Below are 16084 nucleotides of genomic sequence, written 5' to 3'. Positions count from 1 at the left end.
CGTCACAGCCTGCTGTGAGGTCAAGGATAACCCGAGCCATCGAGAAAGATTGGTCTTGGATACGAGAAGGCCAAATACGCAATGAAGCTGATCAAAAGTAACCAACGTGTAGACGCCGATGACATTATATCCCACTGATTGAGTCAGATTTAGGGATGTTGGCAGCAAAGAGTCGAACAAGATGGTTTAGAGATTGAATGATAATTCCAAATGTGAAGGAGGTAACTTCAATAAATTGCGTGCTTTGAGATGTACATATATCTCGTATCTATACATTGTAAAACACCGGATACCGTATCTAGTGTATTCGTCCGGTTTCAATATGCATGGCAAATATTACCGACCTCCTAGATAAAAGTAAGTAACAGTTGGACCGGTGTGTATTCTAAGGGGCCCTTGAAGATACTCATTTAGCCCGTGTTGACATGTTGTTATACTGCGCCAATCATTTACGTCGATCTCCGGATACTTTACCTATTCTGCTGGATCTGATCCCTACCAATACGAACTATGCAGCACGCTACGAGTTGGCAATATGAAGTTCTTGGCAGCTCGTATTGGTATATATACGTAATACACTTTCAATCCTCGAAACCCCCCCACGTAATATCCTCAATATTGCAATATCTGGTACCGTCATGATTACAATTTCGGTTGCTGTGGCGTGCTTGGGCATATTCCTAGTTTTCCAGATCATTTCAATCGAATGCGAGGCTTGCCGCCATTCCAGGACCCTTCTTGCTAAGTTTACCGACTATTGGAAAGTATACCACTTGCTGAAAGGGGACTATGGTGAGGCTCTTTTACTGGTGGCATCAGCGCCACGGTCCACTGATCCGTACGGGGACTCGTCATATTAGCGTTGGAGACCCCAATGAAGTCCCTAGGGTTTACCAGATCAAGCCTTTGTTGTATAAGGTAAAACATCTCCTTCTATATTCAAAAATATGATGGTAATGACACAAGCGACTAACGTGTGATCTTTCAAGGGAAATATGTACAAGGAATGGTATTATCCGTTGGTTTAAAGGAAAGAACGTTGCTGGGCTTGAGGGGATAGTTGATGAAATTGAACATGCGAATGTCAAGAGAGTGATCGCGCCGGCGTTTTTCTTGGAAATCTGTTCTAATTACGAATCTCATATTGATCACAGTGCGGCGGAATTAGTCCAAATCCTTGAGAATCGGGATGTTGTTGATATGAATGAATGGCTTTCATACTGGGCCATTGATAGTATGATCAATATTGCTTTCCTCCGAACTTGGGTTCATGAAACATGGCACGGATATGGGTAGGTGGGACTTTGAATACGGTTCGTGCTGTGACCTCAATCTGGATGTATGTATTGAATTTCCCACAGTTTTCATGTGGCTTGCATGGGCAGGAAGCTTCTTTGTCGGACCTAGCGGGGAAATTGGTCAGCATGTGTCTGGAGCGCGTCAACTCTCGAATGGAAAGCAGGGAGAAGCAAGAAAAAAGAGGAGGATCTTCTGGATGTTTATATCAAAGCACGCCAGGCGCATCCAAGTCTCATTTCCCACGAAAGAGTCATTGGAATGACTTTCACGACACTGCTTGCAGGGGGGGGGACACAACGGCGTTCAATCTGGCATGGACAGTGAACTACTTACTCAAGCATCCAACCACCCTTCGCCAGCTCCAGGAAGAACTTGACAATGCTATCCTAGCAGACACTCTGTCTTATCCACCAACCCTTAAAGACTTATCGAAGCTTCCCATATCTCGACGCTGTGATCAAAGAGGGCCTACGATACGCAATGCTACTTCAGCTGAACATGGATCGAGTTGTCCCAAAGGGAAGCATGAAAATATGTGGTCGTCCTATTCCCGCAGGAACCACCATCGGGTGTCAGGCGAGAGTAATTCACCTTGATAAGGGAGTTTACGTCGAAGATGCCGAGAACTTCCGGCCTGAACGATGGTTAGAAGCAAGTGAAGAGCAACGAAAGCTTATGGAGCGATGTGCGATTTGGTTTGGAAGTAGAAAGCACACTTGCATTGGTCAGCATTTTGCTTGGGCAAAGACGATGAAAGCTCTTTCCATGATGGTAATAAAACTAGAGGTAGGTTGGAGAGATTTTGATCATCCCGCTATCTTTTTGATACTGACTGTAAGCTCTGCGGATATCTGACTCTGATGAGACTGCGAAAATGGTCTCCGGGGCTATCAGTTCGACACGTGGGCCGACGCATGCTTACTACATGAAGGTTAAGGAAAAGGGACTCAGTGATGGCCAAGTCATAGATAAATATGGTGTCCAGGGAGACATGGATATTGGATTCGACCGTTCCTATTCGCTGCTTTTCAGTTCAGTTGCGATATTTCATATATAATCTGTTGGATTGTTGCTATTTCTTCTTCTGGATAACTGTCAAGTCGCTCAGCAGAACACCTGATGTCTCCGGTTACAGCTATTCAACCCAATCATACTTCATCCGGTTGGTTCAAATCCATAGGTTTCTGCCACTTGTATCTGTTACCTATGAGGGAATATGCTTCCTTTCTACATATCCATGTTAATATTCACCCTAACTAAGCCTTTTTCATATTTATATCCCAGCGTTGGCAGAGTAGAAATGAAACTATACGTTCGTATGGATTTCTTTTCAATCTTGGTGATGAAATTGTTTTCCTACGCCCGGCATTGCGGTTCCAGACATCTTTTCGACAAAAGACAATATACGCTCTAGCCCGACTGCAAAATGCCTATGATTCATGTTGACTATATAGTCGCCAACCATAATTGCCTGACGTTGACAATCACTATGGCGTGGTATCCACCTCAACTAATGATATGTAGGCACCATCGCTAGTAGACGGACAGACTCTGTTCCGGATATCGAAACAATCCCAGCTCTCATAGCGTAAATGCTCCCAAGCGAATCCAGTTACCGCCGGATGAGTCGCTGCAATCCAATATAGACAAAGTTCATGATCAAGCGCTACACCGTATTGTTGAGCCCGCTTGGAGCTGTTGGCGATCTTCTGCTAGAAAGGCCGTTCCTAAGTCAGCGGGGCCAAATTAGCGACATTGTACAAACCACAGCCAATTTTATTTAAAACCCATAGTGGGTCCTTCTGGAGCACCTGGCCCACCTGGCCGACATGATCGGCTCTATAAAACGGGTGATCTGGTTCGGTATGCGAATAATTGCACCTAACATTCGTGGAGTGCAGGGACAATCAGTTCAAAATCCACGGGCAACGCGAGGAATTTAGTGATGTTGAGCACCATATCCCGGAGTATTAGGGAGATAATGTTGCACAGGTCGTCGTCGAGCTGGTCACGCTGCCAGGACTCATCCCGAAGCCCACGCTCGTGGATTTTGTGAAAAAGACGGTGAATTTTCAACAAGGCAAAGATGCCCCTGGCAAAGTGTAGTCATCGTGTGCGTAGAGAGAGAGAGAGAGAGAGAGAGAGAGGAATGGGCAAGGTGAGAAGTCATGTATTGGATTGAGATGTTGACTGGGGAGAGAGAGCGGAGGAAGATAAATTAGATGGGGAGCAAAAGTTCCTGTCCGCGTTAGGCAGTAAGGCTGCCTTACCTCAACAATGAGAGACCAATGCCTAAATTATATCGTACTGTAGATGTTGTATTGCTGCAGAGCTCAACTTTTATGTGTGCCATTAATGCTGGCTTCTTGGAAACACCTAGCTGGCTTAACCTACACGGTAGCAATGACCTCTGATGTGTGGTATTTTGAAATGGTAACAATCAACTTTTACAGTGCTTCCTTTATAGTACACACATATGAGAAGAGTTTGAGACCTATCAAAGCACATAGACGGATTAAGTACAATGAAGAAAAGACGCATGCGCAAGCCCTTGTCACTGGGCATGTCCTGATATGCGGCTTCAACTGGATTAACAAATTGAACGTCCAAAGCGACATCTGGGGGAGCGGAATAAGAATCCAAAAAACAACAAGAGCATGCCCTGGGTATCACAGCTACATTTCAGAGCGTGAAATGTCAAAGACCCGTCAAACAAAGTGGACCGTAGTGTGTCCCGGGTAGATACCGCTGGTACCATGAAGGGCTACCCACACCAGTCGGGCAGTAGAACAGACCAGTCGGATCATACTTCTTTTTGATTGCCTCAAGCCGAAGGTAATTGGTACCATAGAAATTAGTAGCCCACGAGGGATCGTTGCGGTCAGCCTTTTTAGCTGTTAGTATAAGTCTTCAACAGAAATCAATTCACCACATACCTCATTCATGTAACTGCCTAGGGTGGGGGTTAGCAGGCTCATAGCTGCTCCTTTTGGTGTATGTGATATCGTCCTTCACAGACTGAGCAGTGGACTCGTCTGGCCAGCCTCGAGCGACAACTTCCACGATGTAGGCTGAGCGCCATGCAGGGTTAACATTAGAGTATTTATCATTGACATCAGTGAGGACCTTGCCACCGGCAACGAGCTCCACATTATTGATTGTATATTCGTTTGCTTCACCCGCAATAGCTCCGATCATGGTGCGTAGTTGAGTTCGACTAGATGTTAAAGCGGTCTTGCCAATCATTCGTGAGGTCGGGTGCCGTTTTCGACGAGCCAACTGGTTCCTTCCCTACCCGACATAGCCTGGTAATACGCTGCGTATGTTGGGAACTCAAACCATGACACGGACACAGAAAGCGATGCACCATTATACTTCTGCAGCGTTTGCAGAAGCGGTGCTGGGATTTTCTGAGCTTCAGCGAGCGACTTGCCCATGATTGCTGCATTATGAACATAGCCAGTGCTCTCGTTGGCGAAGACCTTCATGGGGTTATTGATAGACCAGGAGCCGTACCCAGAAAAACCTTCATCCATGATACTTGGATACTGCTCGTGAATATCGGTAACAGCGTCCAAGAACGCGTCGGTATCCTTGCTAGCCGCAATCGGGCTGACCATCAGAGATTGTGCCACAACAGGCTTGCTGGGGTACCGCTCCTAACGTCATCGAGGTAACGACGCCGTAGCTGCCACCTCCACCGCCACGAATGGCAAAGTAGAGATCCGAGTTTTGGCACGCATTAGCGGTAACAATAGATCCAGTAGCTAGCACAACCTGAGCTTCTAGGACTTGATCTGCAGCAAGGCCGTAGTCATGGCTAGCTGGCGAGTGACCGCCTCCCTGTGTGTAGCCGCCAATGCAGCCAACGGTCTTTCCGTAACAACATATTAGAATTGTAGACTTGGTGGAATTGGGGACATGATATGAGCTCCTTACCGGATCACCTCCACCAACGATCACGACATTGCGCTTGAAGGCCACATCATACGCCTCTTCCCAAACATACCCTCCACCAATGGTGATTGCAGAGCCTGTCCAATCGCTGCTTGCGCATTTATCGGAAGCAGTATAGGTGTCATGGAAATCAATTCCGTCCGAATATATTTGATCCAAATCTGGAGTGCTCCATAGCCCTCGCTTCTATAATCAAGTCATAAATTAGTAGACTGGTTATTATAGATAATCTAACTGGTCTCACTAACTTTCCAGCATATCATGCCCGGTGGTTTCTTATAACCAAGCGAACGTTATTTTTTTGCGCAAATGCTATGCCAGCTGCAAGCTCCTCGGCTATGTTGCGTTAATCGTATATACCGGGGCCGGCCCCAGAATACACTTTTCAGGGCTTTGGCCCTTGCTCAGATCAACGGCGGGGCATGAAATGTCCGTTGGATAAACGTATCCAACAGGGGAAAGCTCTTTGGTATGTCGAATTAGACCATTGTGAGTAGACATGGGCGCACTCCTCGTCGTTCTGGTAAGGCCCGGGGTAACACGAAATAGCAACTGGGAGATTGTGGATAAGTTTTCCAGCTATTGTTGTGTTGAGGGCATTCCAAGTGTCAACAGAAGGCCAGCATGAGTCTTCCGGGGTCTGCGGAGAAAGTCAATACAAACACGTGCAAAAATTAATATTCGGTGTCAGTTTCAAATATATACTTACAACACTTGCGCGGTCTGACTCCGCATAGCCGATGCCGGCAAAAAGCTAGAAAGGGACAGAACTCTTGACACCATGTAAAAATACAGCTACCCCAAGGCAGTGATGGATATGAAGAGGGCTTTTAGCAAATCCGGGGCAAACGACTTCTTCGTTCAAGTATTTAAGGGGCAGCGGGCGGCCCGACGGGACGCGGATAGAATAATTTCCGGGCACCGTTTAATGTACACATAACGCAAGCGCGAATGCATTGTCGCATCAGCCCATTCTAGGACCGTTTCCAGGTACACCAAAAGGTGGAAACTCTCATAGGGCACTCAGTAGCGTGATTAAACTCCAACCTGGGGGCATAACCGATGTGTGGTCTGTGTTGGCTCAGTGGGTCAATTACGGGTCGTGGGTTTGATGTATTCTCAGTTCACTTGATTGAAAAATAGAGATGAAATGTCAAGTTACAAGACCACATACAAAAAGAACTCTTGGCAAGGAACAAAAGATTATGTGAAGCAGAAGCATATGTTGAAAGAAGCTCTCAGTTAGGTCATGTGCTAGGATAAGCCGATTGTGTTTCTTCCCGATCCCTATCACAATGAAATATGTAAACAATGCGACCCTAAATAAGGGATACTGGGCTTGAAATAGCCGCTAATGGCCCAAGCTGTTGGGACCGGTCGAATATATGTAACACCAATAATCAAACTAACCGCAATGGATCATTAGTTACTATTGAGCTCGCTTGGGGGTATTAGTTCAACTTGAGTGTCCAACAAAATAGATTGAACTATGATCTGCTCCCAAATGATCTTTTACGCCCAAAACCCCAACGTTGCCGCTCGTCCGGGTGTCGACTTGATGTTGATCCTTACATTTTTCATTGATTAATTAATCCAACCATTTTATTTCATTTGATTGAAGATAGAGGCTGCTCCAAATATTGACGCGAGAAACGATCTCAATTAACTCCCGCGCCCAGGCTAAAGGGGCGAACATATGCCGCCTCTCCGTCCCACGGGGCAAAGCTGTTAATCCAACGACAGGGATTACGAAGCCCTTGATTAATTTTTCAACTCACTAGTAACTGTAGATCTTGCCTATTTTGTACATCTGGATTCTGGATATCCACACAATAGCCTCTGGATAGATGAACTGCTAGATGAACGACACAGGAACACTACTCCGTACAACAAACAGCCTCGCATGATTGAATGCAAGTCCTGAGGGACTGCAAAGGACAGAATGAAGGTCTATATTGTGGATTTTCAATCCCATTTTGTACACTTCACTCAACCAGAATGCACTCTATTTTAGTGGTCAATGCGTATTTCGTCCTATTATTACTCTCACCCCGGATCTTTGTCGGTCGTCGGTCGTCGGTGGACAAGGGTCTGATGCGTACTCCGGGCTATGTGCTTTGCAGATATACGAGTTGATTTTATTTAATAATGCGAGGACTATTTCGCTCTTTTTTCCCTGGCCTCCTACATGTTGATAGACGTCTAGGACCATCGAGACCATTGGCGGCTATTGCTTCACAAGAGCAGTTGTTGTGTGTTACTTATTCCAACTTCTGTCGCCATGAGCAGTCCACTCGCCCTCAAGGACTGGGAACCCATCTCCCAATAAATGGCCTCATAGCCATAACTTGGGTAGGGGCAGCACTCGGTATCCTCTTCACAATTGCTCGAATCGCAATTCGGATAAAATATATGCACCGCCTGCTAACCGATGATTACTTCATGCTTCTTGCCTTGGCCTGCCTCATTACGAACGCGAGTCTACAAACCGTACAGGCACCTCATCTTTATTATATGGTACTTCAAAAGACAGAACCCGACCTTGTTTACCATACGGTGCGTTACACACGCTTCGAGTTTCCTATCATTGCTATATTTTGGTCCGTACTGTGGAGTGTCAAAGGATCGTTTCGGCACTCTTCTGGATGCTTGCCGGAGGGACTGCCTCGGTACCGCCGCGTGTGGTGGATTATTACGTCTTCGCTGTCTTGGCATATATTGGCTGCTGGTTGGGTTCCGTACTTAACTGCCATCCACCGTCGAACTACTTAAAATTTGGTATAATATTCCCTCTATGGTAGTCAGTCTACTAGGGCAACTTCTGACCATTCACAGGACAATGCACCAAGCCGATTGACCAGCAGGGATCTATCATCTCTATATCTTATAGTACGGTCGTTGATATAATCACAGACATGTTAAGTATGGCCTCTATCGTTGCGATAATTTAACAACATATTATTGACACAAGGATACGTACTAGTCATGTCTCTTCCAGTTAGTCTCATCTGGGGAACAACAATCAACCTCCAGCAAAAAAATCGGTTTGGCGGTTGTCTTCGGTTTTGGATTTCTTATCATCGGAGCGGCAATTGTTCGCGCAATCGAGATCTCCGGCAAAGCATACTCTGACCAAGTAGCCCTTGCTGTATGGAGTATTGCCGAGTCATCAACCTGCAAGTGACCACCATGTTTGACCTACCATTATAGTACACTAACTATAAGCAAAGCCACGATCGTCGGATGCCTCCCTCCATTCCGAGCTGTAATCTCAAAAAGCCCAGGCATTACCCAATACCGCTATGGTTTTTCGAGCGGCAATTCGGCTGTATACCCTGCCTCACCGCTGGGACCAGCTGCGTTCCACTACAACTAATTGGAGCGAGGTTTCACTTACCCGTGCAGGATCGCAGGCAATATCACAATCTGGATTTGAGATGACCGCGCCTCGAAATACGGACATCAATGGAGTGCAGGTACGTTGGACACCCAGATGCCCCGAAAGAGAAAGCTCGGAAGGAAGAAATCTCAGGAAATTACGATGGTGCAGGAATTTGTGAGTTCTCCATCCTGAGGGAATTAGTGGCGTGCTCGGAGCTAATGTTCGGTTCTTAGAGTGTGGTATCCTGCCCAGTAATGTATTATTTGGCAGTATGCATGTGGGCTATATATATGTTATCGGCGGTGGTTAATAAGTATCATCAAAATAAAGCTGCACCTGAGGCAACTTGAACGAAGTGATGTTCAACAGATGTCGACGCGGTCTTCCCCTCGTATTGTTGATCCAAGCCTTGGGCTAAATTTCCAACTTCTGTATACGCCCACTCACCCTCATTACCCTACGTCCTGCGACGCCCAATTTTAACGGGTGACCCTTGGCAGCGCAAGTCTACCACTTTCTATCTTCCTCCGTGGTAAATTGACACTTAATTAACCAGTGCATAGATATGCTCCCACCATTAGTGTAGACTGAAATTACAAATTCTGCCCTACGGGAAGGTTCGGCCTATCTCGATAAATGCCAGTGCCCACCCAACCTGACATCACCCCGTTGGTGAGACAAAGGGGGCGCTCATACAGGATTGATTTTCAATTCATTGCATTCTATAATCCTTTGCAGCAGTTCTACCAGTACATACGACCATAGGGTGTGGAAAACAGGGCTTCCCGTCCGCTCAGCCGTACTTAAGCCACACGTAGAGCGCGATCGATCAAAAGGAAGCCTCAATGACTAAAAGCAGCAAGAGCTAGTTCACTAGGGTGAGTGCGGGCGATTTGGGTGCTGGGGGTGGCAGAGGTAATAAATTGGATGTGACGGGGTATCAAGGTGAGCAGGGTAAGGGGTAAGGTTTCAAAATTATCTATCAAATATAGCGCAGAGAACCCCAAACTCAAATTTTCAGAGTTACCAACTGTTATGAGGGTGAGGATCAAGGCGTTGAATTCATCGGGAGCTCATGCCCCAATGGTGCTGCACCCTCGGGTTCTTCCCTGGAAAAGATTGAATTTCTCTCCATTATATCCCATATTTTCATTTGGATTAACCGTTGAACCGATGACTGTTTTCATTCTTTCTTCTCCAATCCACAAACTTCGATGCTCTTCCCCGTCGAGCGGGCTCAAGAACACGTCATTCCTCGATATTCATCTCTCCAGGCTCTCCGTGAGACAATTAGTCCACCACCCGTGGGAAGGCATGGCAGCCAAGCAGTGATGAGCCGACTTTTTCGCTGACACTTATACCGCATGTACTATGTACAAGCCTGGAGAGCTGATAGGTTCAAAGATATAGTAAATAAAGATATGAAAAAAGACCCTTGAGGAAGACGTTAAAAAATACCATAATTCGGAGGAAAGCCAGCCTCAATTACCTATATTGTGGGCCTCGTTTTACAATACGTCATATGAGGTGGTCTATCCTAAGAAGCGGTGTAAGATACATCAAAATTAGGAAATAGTTCAAATGTTCAGGCCGAAACGTTAGAGTGACTAAAGAAGCGACCCTGCCCAGGTGGCCGCTATACACCCGCATAGTAGAGGGAGAGAAGGAAAGAGTCTATTCGGAACCCTCCTTCGAAAGACTGAAGAACTAGAAAAGCACTAGATCTAGAGGAAATTATAGCCTGGGGAGCCTTAGCCAAGGTTGACGCAAAACTTCATAACAGAAACCATTCCAGAGTGATTACCAAGTGCAATTTTGCCGCCAAAGACCACACAACTGGTAGGCCTAAACTCTGACCGGAAGCCATAGAATCACACTCTCGTTGTCTATGCATATCCAATACTCATTGTCAATGTATAATTCGAACCCCGACTGGGGTGAATTAAGCGTGGATTTGTCGCACTGAGATTGGAACATGGAAAACGCCCGCGTGGGTACTCAAATAAGACCCATCCTGCGAGAAAGTAATGTCACCAGGATCCTGACAAAGAGTGGGTGTCTGCTGCAAATGCGCCTGTGGCCAGGTTCCAGAGCTGTATGGTCCAACGTGGAGAGCTAAACGCCAGTATCTGGCTATTGGGAGAGAAGGCCAATGAGAACGCTCGAGAGCCTTAAATGTCTGCAGCAACAAGCCTGAAGCCGGGTCCCAAAGTCGCACCGTATTGTCGTAACCAGAGCTAGATGCAAGTAGGTGACCATCTGGCGAAAAGACCCACCGGAGGACACTCCAGCTGAATGGCCCTTGAGTGTCTGCCGTACCTCGCCTGTGGCCAGATCCCATAGTAAAATCCAATACTTCTTCCAATTTCTTTCAGGTCCCAGACCATCAGATCCAGACGCTAGTAGCTTCATATCAGGCGAGAAAGCTATGGAGTGAAATTGATACGAATGACCCTCGAGTGTCTGCTTCAGTATGCCTGGGTGGATTGGATCCCAGATACGTATAGCGTTTTCAAGAGACATCGAAACCAGCAGAAAGCCGTCAGGAGAGTAGCGGATACGCTCACCCAGTGTTCATGGCCCACCAGAACGTGTCGCAATTCACCTGTAGCTGAGTCCCAGAGCCGCACAGTATGATCGTAAGAGCCAGATGCCAGTAGACGGCTGTCAGGTGAGAAGGCAATATCACTTATCGCTTCTGGAGTGGCCTTCAAGTATATGGTTTAGTGCACCGGTAATTGAGTTCCAAAGACCATGGTTCTATCATTAGAGCCCGACGCCAGCATATTGCCATCGGGTGACAGGACTAGCTTACTCACCCATTCCTCATGGCCTCGAAGCGTGGGCTGGAGCTGATTTGTTATGGGATCCCACAGACGAACGGTGCTGTCTTCGGAGCCAGATGCTAGTTGGCGGCCATCAGGCGAGAAGGCTAACGAGGAGACCCCAGCTGAATGGCCCTGGAGTATCTGAAGTGAAGTGCACCCGGCGGCTGGGTCCCAAAGTCGAGAACAACGTCATCATCTTCATCGCCCCCTAAGGATGAAGAGCTAGACGCAAGCAACCGGCCATTAGGTGAGAAGGCCAATGCGGTAACTCCGGAGAATATCGTGAGCCTTAAGCGTTTGCTTCAGTGCTCCCGTGGCAGAATCCCAAATTCGCACATTCGAATCTTCCGACCCAGATGCAAATAGGTGGCCATCAGATGAGAAAGCCACACAATTAATCTTTCTGAATGCCCCCTAGTGTCTGCTGTAGCGTGCCGGTCGAAGTATTCCAGATTCGTACAACATAATCCTCCTCTTTCCCAAAAAAAGAGAGCCAGATCCGGACGCAAGCAGCCTACCGTTAGGCGAGAAGACTCAAAGAGTTGACACCACCGGTAAGCACCGAGTTCTTTCTTTAGCGTACCTGTAGCTGTGTCCCAGAGCCTGGATAGTATCATCCTCCCTTCCTCTGAAATTCCAGAGCCAGACGCAAGTAGCCTTCCACAAGGGGAGAAAGCCAACGCGTCAACCCCCATGGGATGGTTCCCAAGCGTGTGATTTAGCGCCCTGTGATCGGGTTCCAGAGTCGCACGCTCTGGTCATGAGAGCCAGATGCAAGCTACAGCCAGCCCTTCGGCGAGAAGGCTAGAGAGGTGACCGCATTCGAATGTCCCCAAGCGTCTGTCGCAGTGCACCCGTAGCTGTGTCCCAAAGCTGAATGACATTGTCCTTGCTGTTGCTTCCACAAGAGCCTGAGCAAGATGCCAAACCCGACTATCGGGTGAGAACGCCACTGCATGTGGACCGCAGATGAGTGGCCCTCGAGCGTCTGTAGCTCCGCGCTCCACTGGTAGCTTACCTGTAGTAGCTGGTATATCCAGAAAGGAAGCTCGTTGATAAACTCTCGGCGAACATTGACATTATAGGTGCAAATATCAATCCTGCGCAATAGAGTTGAAGAGGAACGTCATTGGCTATCTGTTGGAATTCTGAGAACGAATAGCTTTGCATCTTGAAGAAAATCAGATATCGTCGAACCACTAACTTCCTTGTTATGTGTGAGAACTGATCATAATCTAGGGGTATGTATGTGACTTACTTGTGTAATCATCTGGAAGAGCATTTATCATCAAGACCACTTCTTGAGGCAAGGCCTAAGGTACCCATTGCTTCCACCCAGTGTAGGAAATGCTGCTGGAGGAAAGCATTCTTGAGCCATATCACTTGAAACCACACACTGCTCTAAATGGCGTACCCAATAACGACAGGAGTATTGCAACTCAGGCTGTAGATGATGATTTATCAGCCGTTCATCGATGTCCATTCTTTTCGTTCCATAATTATTGAGGTTACAAATGTCTTTTTTCAACTTTAGCACGCATGGTACTAAGACATCGAAGTGCGATATTATTATGTGTCTGGCCTTTGTCGATGTAGAACTGGCTTCCTGTTTGCAGTAGAAAGTCTCGAAATGACTGGTGAAGGATTTGAACTGGTTGATCTCGGCCACTTGGCAATCGAAGGACCGATCGAAATGAATCCAATAGATTTGAAATAAGCCTTTCTTGAGTCCAAGAAATCTTTTGCAAGCGCATTCACAGGAAGTGAATCGGCGAAAAGAATTATTGAGCCAACGATCCGCTGGAAATATTGTAATGTGAGATCTTTGTCCTCCTCATCCCGTCCACCCAGTAGCCGCACGAGCACCGGTAAGTATGTTTTATCCATTTTTGTAGAATACTTTGCTTGATCCTTGATAAGATCGGCAAGTTCTTTTACAGGATCCAGCTTAGACTCCACATATAGACAAACAGTTGCTGCTGAAATGAACAATGGAACTGACATTTCAACAAGTGTTCGAATCAGTATCTTTCCCTGGCCAGTCTGTAGGGACATCCTTTTTATCCTGGATTTTCCACTGGTCCTCAGAAACAAGGAGATATCATGTGCTGTCACTTCCTCGGGGATCTCATGTAGAGCAAGATCTTGATATTGATGATTTGTCATTTTCGAAAACCCTAGGCGAATCGGCAACTCAGGTCGACTTGTCAAGAATATTCGAGTCGAAGAGTGCTTAACTCCTGTAGTTGTGGTAGAAGTTGAAGTATGACACGTATGTCATCATCTGTGTCGCATTCGTCCAGTGCGTCGATTACCATAAATATCACTCGTATCTGCGAGCTCAATCGGTCTAACTCAAGCAAAGGTTGGAGAAGGAGCTCCTGAAACTGCACTTTGAGGACTTCTTTCTTCCCACATCAGGATCAGTAGGCATTCCGAAGACTTGGTGCCAGACCAGGAATTTTGATCGCTAGCTGTCGTGAAATTGTCGGAAACAGTCTAGTGGCATTACCTCGGTCTGCTTCGCCTCTTTTGGAAGAAGAAGGTAGCCGCTGCCAACTGCTCGCTTCTTGGGAAGAATCTCGCGACAGTCCGGGCAATAGTCGATTTCGTCCCGGCCATACCGTTCAACCAAAAAATACATTTTCCGTCAGGTGACGTTGCCCACTCTGCAACGTTGCGAAGAAGGTCGGTTCGAGTGCCGTGAAGGCATTCATCCTCATGCTGATCGCTATACGAATCCAACTCGGCACCACGCGCAACGGGCAACTTTGTCTTAAAAGGTCTAGATTGGGTCAGTAAATTTTTCCTTCTTTAGAAAGTCACCCAACATACCCACATTGTTGATTGGATTGCCACATTGCCGTTGTTGATTCCCAACTGTACCTGAATTGTTTGGCCCAAACGACACATCTGCATCCCCGGTCATGTCGATACCGGCGAGGAGATTGGGCCCAGTGTAGGCGAAAAGGGCGCCTAAGGAGGACAGTGTATGGGCAAGCTGCTGGTTTAATAAGGTAATCGATCAATTGGCGGAAGAGGGAGAGAAAGTCAGGAGGACATGGACGGGGCGCGAAAGGGCGCTGTGGGCGGTGAGTGTAAGGCAGTTAGGTATTATCGGACGTAGGCGCTTTACAGGGTAAGAACTAGTCACTTGGGTTACTTCGTACCATTCGGAGCCACAGGTATCAGACCTTCTTGATGAAAAGTGATAGCTGGACAAATCCGCCAACAGTGTAGCCTGTAGGGTCCAGAATGCTTACTTGTAGTAAAAGGCAAAGGGACTGTGTTGAATATGGTATTGTCTATGTTCAAAAATTGATTCGTTGTCGTAGTCTGCCGTGGATGATAGGTCAACACTGGCAGAGCTGGCGATCGAGGCTGTGTGCAGATGCCAAGAGAGTAGTTGTTTTGGAATGAACGCTACGATCCAATGAGTGCCAATTGCCGCTCAGCTGGGAAGGTCAGTGCTGCGTCGGGTGACGGCCGGTGATTCCCACCAGCTTATCACCCTGTCTATAGCGCACTCACCTCGTCACCCCCAATCGCGCGACTGTAGCGGCGCTCGCCTATTTCTCACTTCCGGGCGGCACCCACCCGACTATCGACCGCGTTTAGCTTCGATCACGCCGGTGAGAGTTAGTAGTTGGTGGGTGACCACCAGCGAATCCTCTCACTGTTGTATGTTTTTATTCTTTGTCTGTATCACATTCTCTAGCCGCGGTGTATATATAGCACCTGTGGACTGATGTTGGGGTGGGTGATATGGGTGAAGTAGAGAGGGAGCATGGTGTTCTGCTATCTCGGTGCGCATCATTGTGGTGCAGAATCCCGCTGATTAACGCGGGAAGTGTGCCCAGGTGCCTCAGGATCAATTCAGGCTGTTGGGGTTTGTTGTGTTAGGATTATATTGTATACTATTTGTTGAGGATAGAAGGACCTCACACATGGCTGTCCCACTAATCCATTTCTCTTCCTTTCTCTCTCCTCCCCATAGCCAGAATTCCCGTTAGATGCACGCATTTACTTTGGAAGATCTGGCTGGTAACACGAAGATGATATCACGGCTATCAGTAAATGACGCCCACTTGGCAGATATCCTCAGCCAGTGAATACTATCCTTATGTTCATATGCCTCTGTCCACTTTTGTTCCTTCAACTCGGTCCGGGGAACACTTGAGAAATCAGATTAATATCGGGGTAAAGCTCCACCCACTCTCACACAATTGACTAGGAAACAGAGAGCCATGACATCTACCGGATATATCCGAAATATCCGAAACTGGTACTGCTTTCCCCAACAGGTTTGGGAGAGCCATTGTTTGCTAATCTAAGAAGAGTTTATGGCCCAACTATAGGCTGGGAAATCAGCTACTGTTCGACAATTAACCATCCAAATCAAACCTTTAGTCAGATTCAACAATCCCAAAAGGCACAGACGCGTGGCACCGAAACCTACTCCATTGTTGATGTGTGGACAAATCTCTGGAGTAAGGATAACATGCCTTGGCGATAGATGGTTGCATCACCGACGCAGGATATAGCTGGGAACCGCCGTCCCTGAATTTGCTCTGTCTCTTCGCTCATGGTCATTCGACCCGGAGATCGCTGACAAAAG

General features: G+C 47.1%; 4 protein-coding genes across 4 annotated transcripts; all 4 read right to left on the bottom strand.

The window, feature by feature from the left end:
• Window positions 1-3180: 3180 nt before the first annotated feature.
• On the bottom strand, window positions 3181-5757 carry N7447_007491 (FAD-binding type 2; the record flags this gene model as incomplete). The annotated part of the gene is made up of 8 exons (XM_057231753.1): window positions 3181-3391; window positions 4046-4185; window positions 4236-4248; window positions 4319-4516; window positions 4600-4911; window positions 4964-5172; window positions 5239-5442; window positions 5617-5757. 8 exons carry the CDS (start codon window positions 5755-5757, stop codon window positions 3181-3183), a joined length of 1428 nt encoding a protein of 475 aa, XP_057083518.1.
• A 6487-nt stretch (window positions 5758-12244) lies between these two features.
• N7447_007490 (uncharacterized protein) lies at window positions 12245-12748 on the bottom strand (the record flags this gene model as incomplete). The annotated part of the gene is made up of 2 exons (XM_057231752.1): window positions 12245-12484; window positions 12725-12748. The coding sequence occupies 2 exons, from the start codon at window positions 12746-12748 to the stop codon at window positions 12245-12247; spliced, it is 264 nt and encodes an 87-aa protein (XP_057083517.1).
• Window positions 12749-12754: 6 nt separating this feature from the next.
• On the bottom strand, window positions 12755-13632 carry N7447_007489 (uncharacterized protein; the record flags this gene model as incomplete). Its single annotated transcript, XM_057231751.1, is given in 2 exon segments — window positions 12755-13134; window positions 13152-13632. 2 exon segments carry the CDS (start codon window positions 13630-13632, stop codon window positions 12755-12757), a joined length of 861 nt encoding a protein of 286 aa, XP_057083516.1.
• Window positions 13633-13974: 342 nt separating this feature from the next.
• Window positions 13975-14307, bottom strand: N7447_007488 (uncharacterized protein; the record flags this gene model as incomplete). The annotated part of the gene is made up of 2 exons (XM_057231750.1): window positions 13975-14241; window positions 14302-14307. The coding sequence occupies 2 exons, from the start codon at window positions 14305-14307 to the stop codon at window positions 13975-13977; spliced, it is 273 nt and encodes a 90-aa protein (XP_057083515.1).
• Between the last annotated feature and the right edge of the window lie 1777 nt (window positions 14308-16084).

The sequence above is a fragment of the Penicillium robsamsonii genome (genome assembly GCF_028829455.1).
Source record: "Penicillium robsamsonii strain IBT 29466 chromosome Unknown utg000004l_segment0_segment0, whole genome shotgun sequence".
Taxonomy (NCBI): Eukaryota; Fungi; Ascomycota; class Eurotiomycetes; order Eurotiales; family Aspergillaceae; genus Penicillium; species Penicillium robsamsonii.
This window is presented reverse-complemented; position numbering and strand designations above follow the sequence as displayed.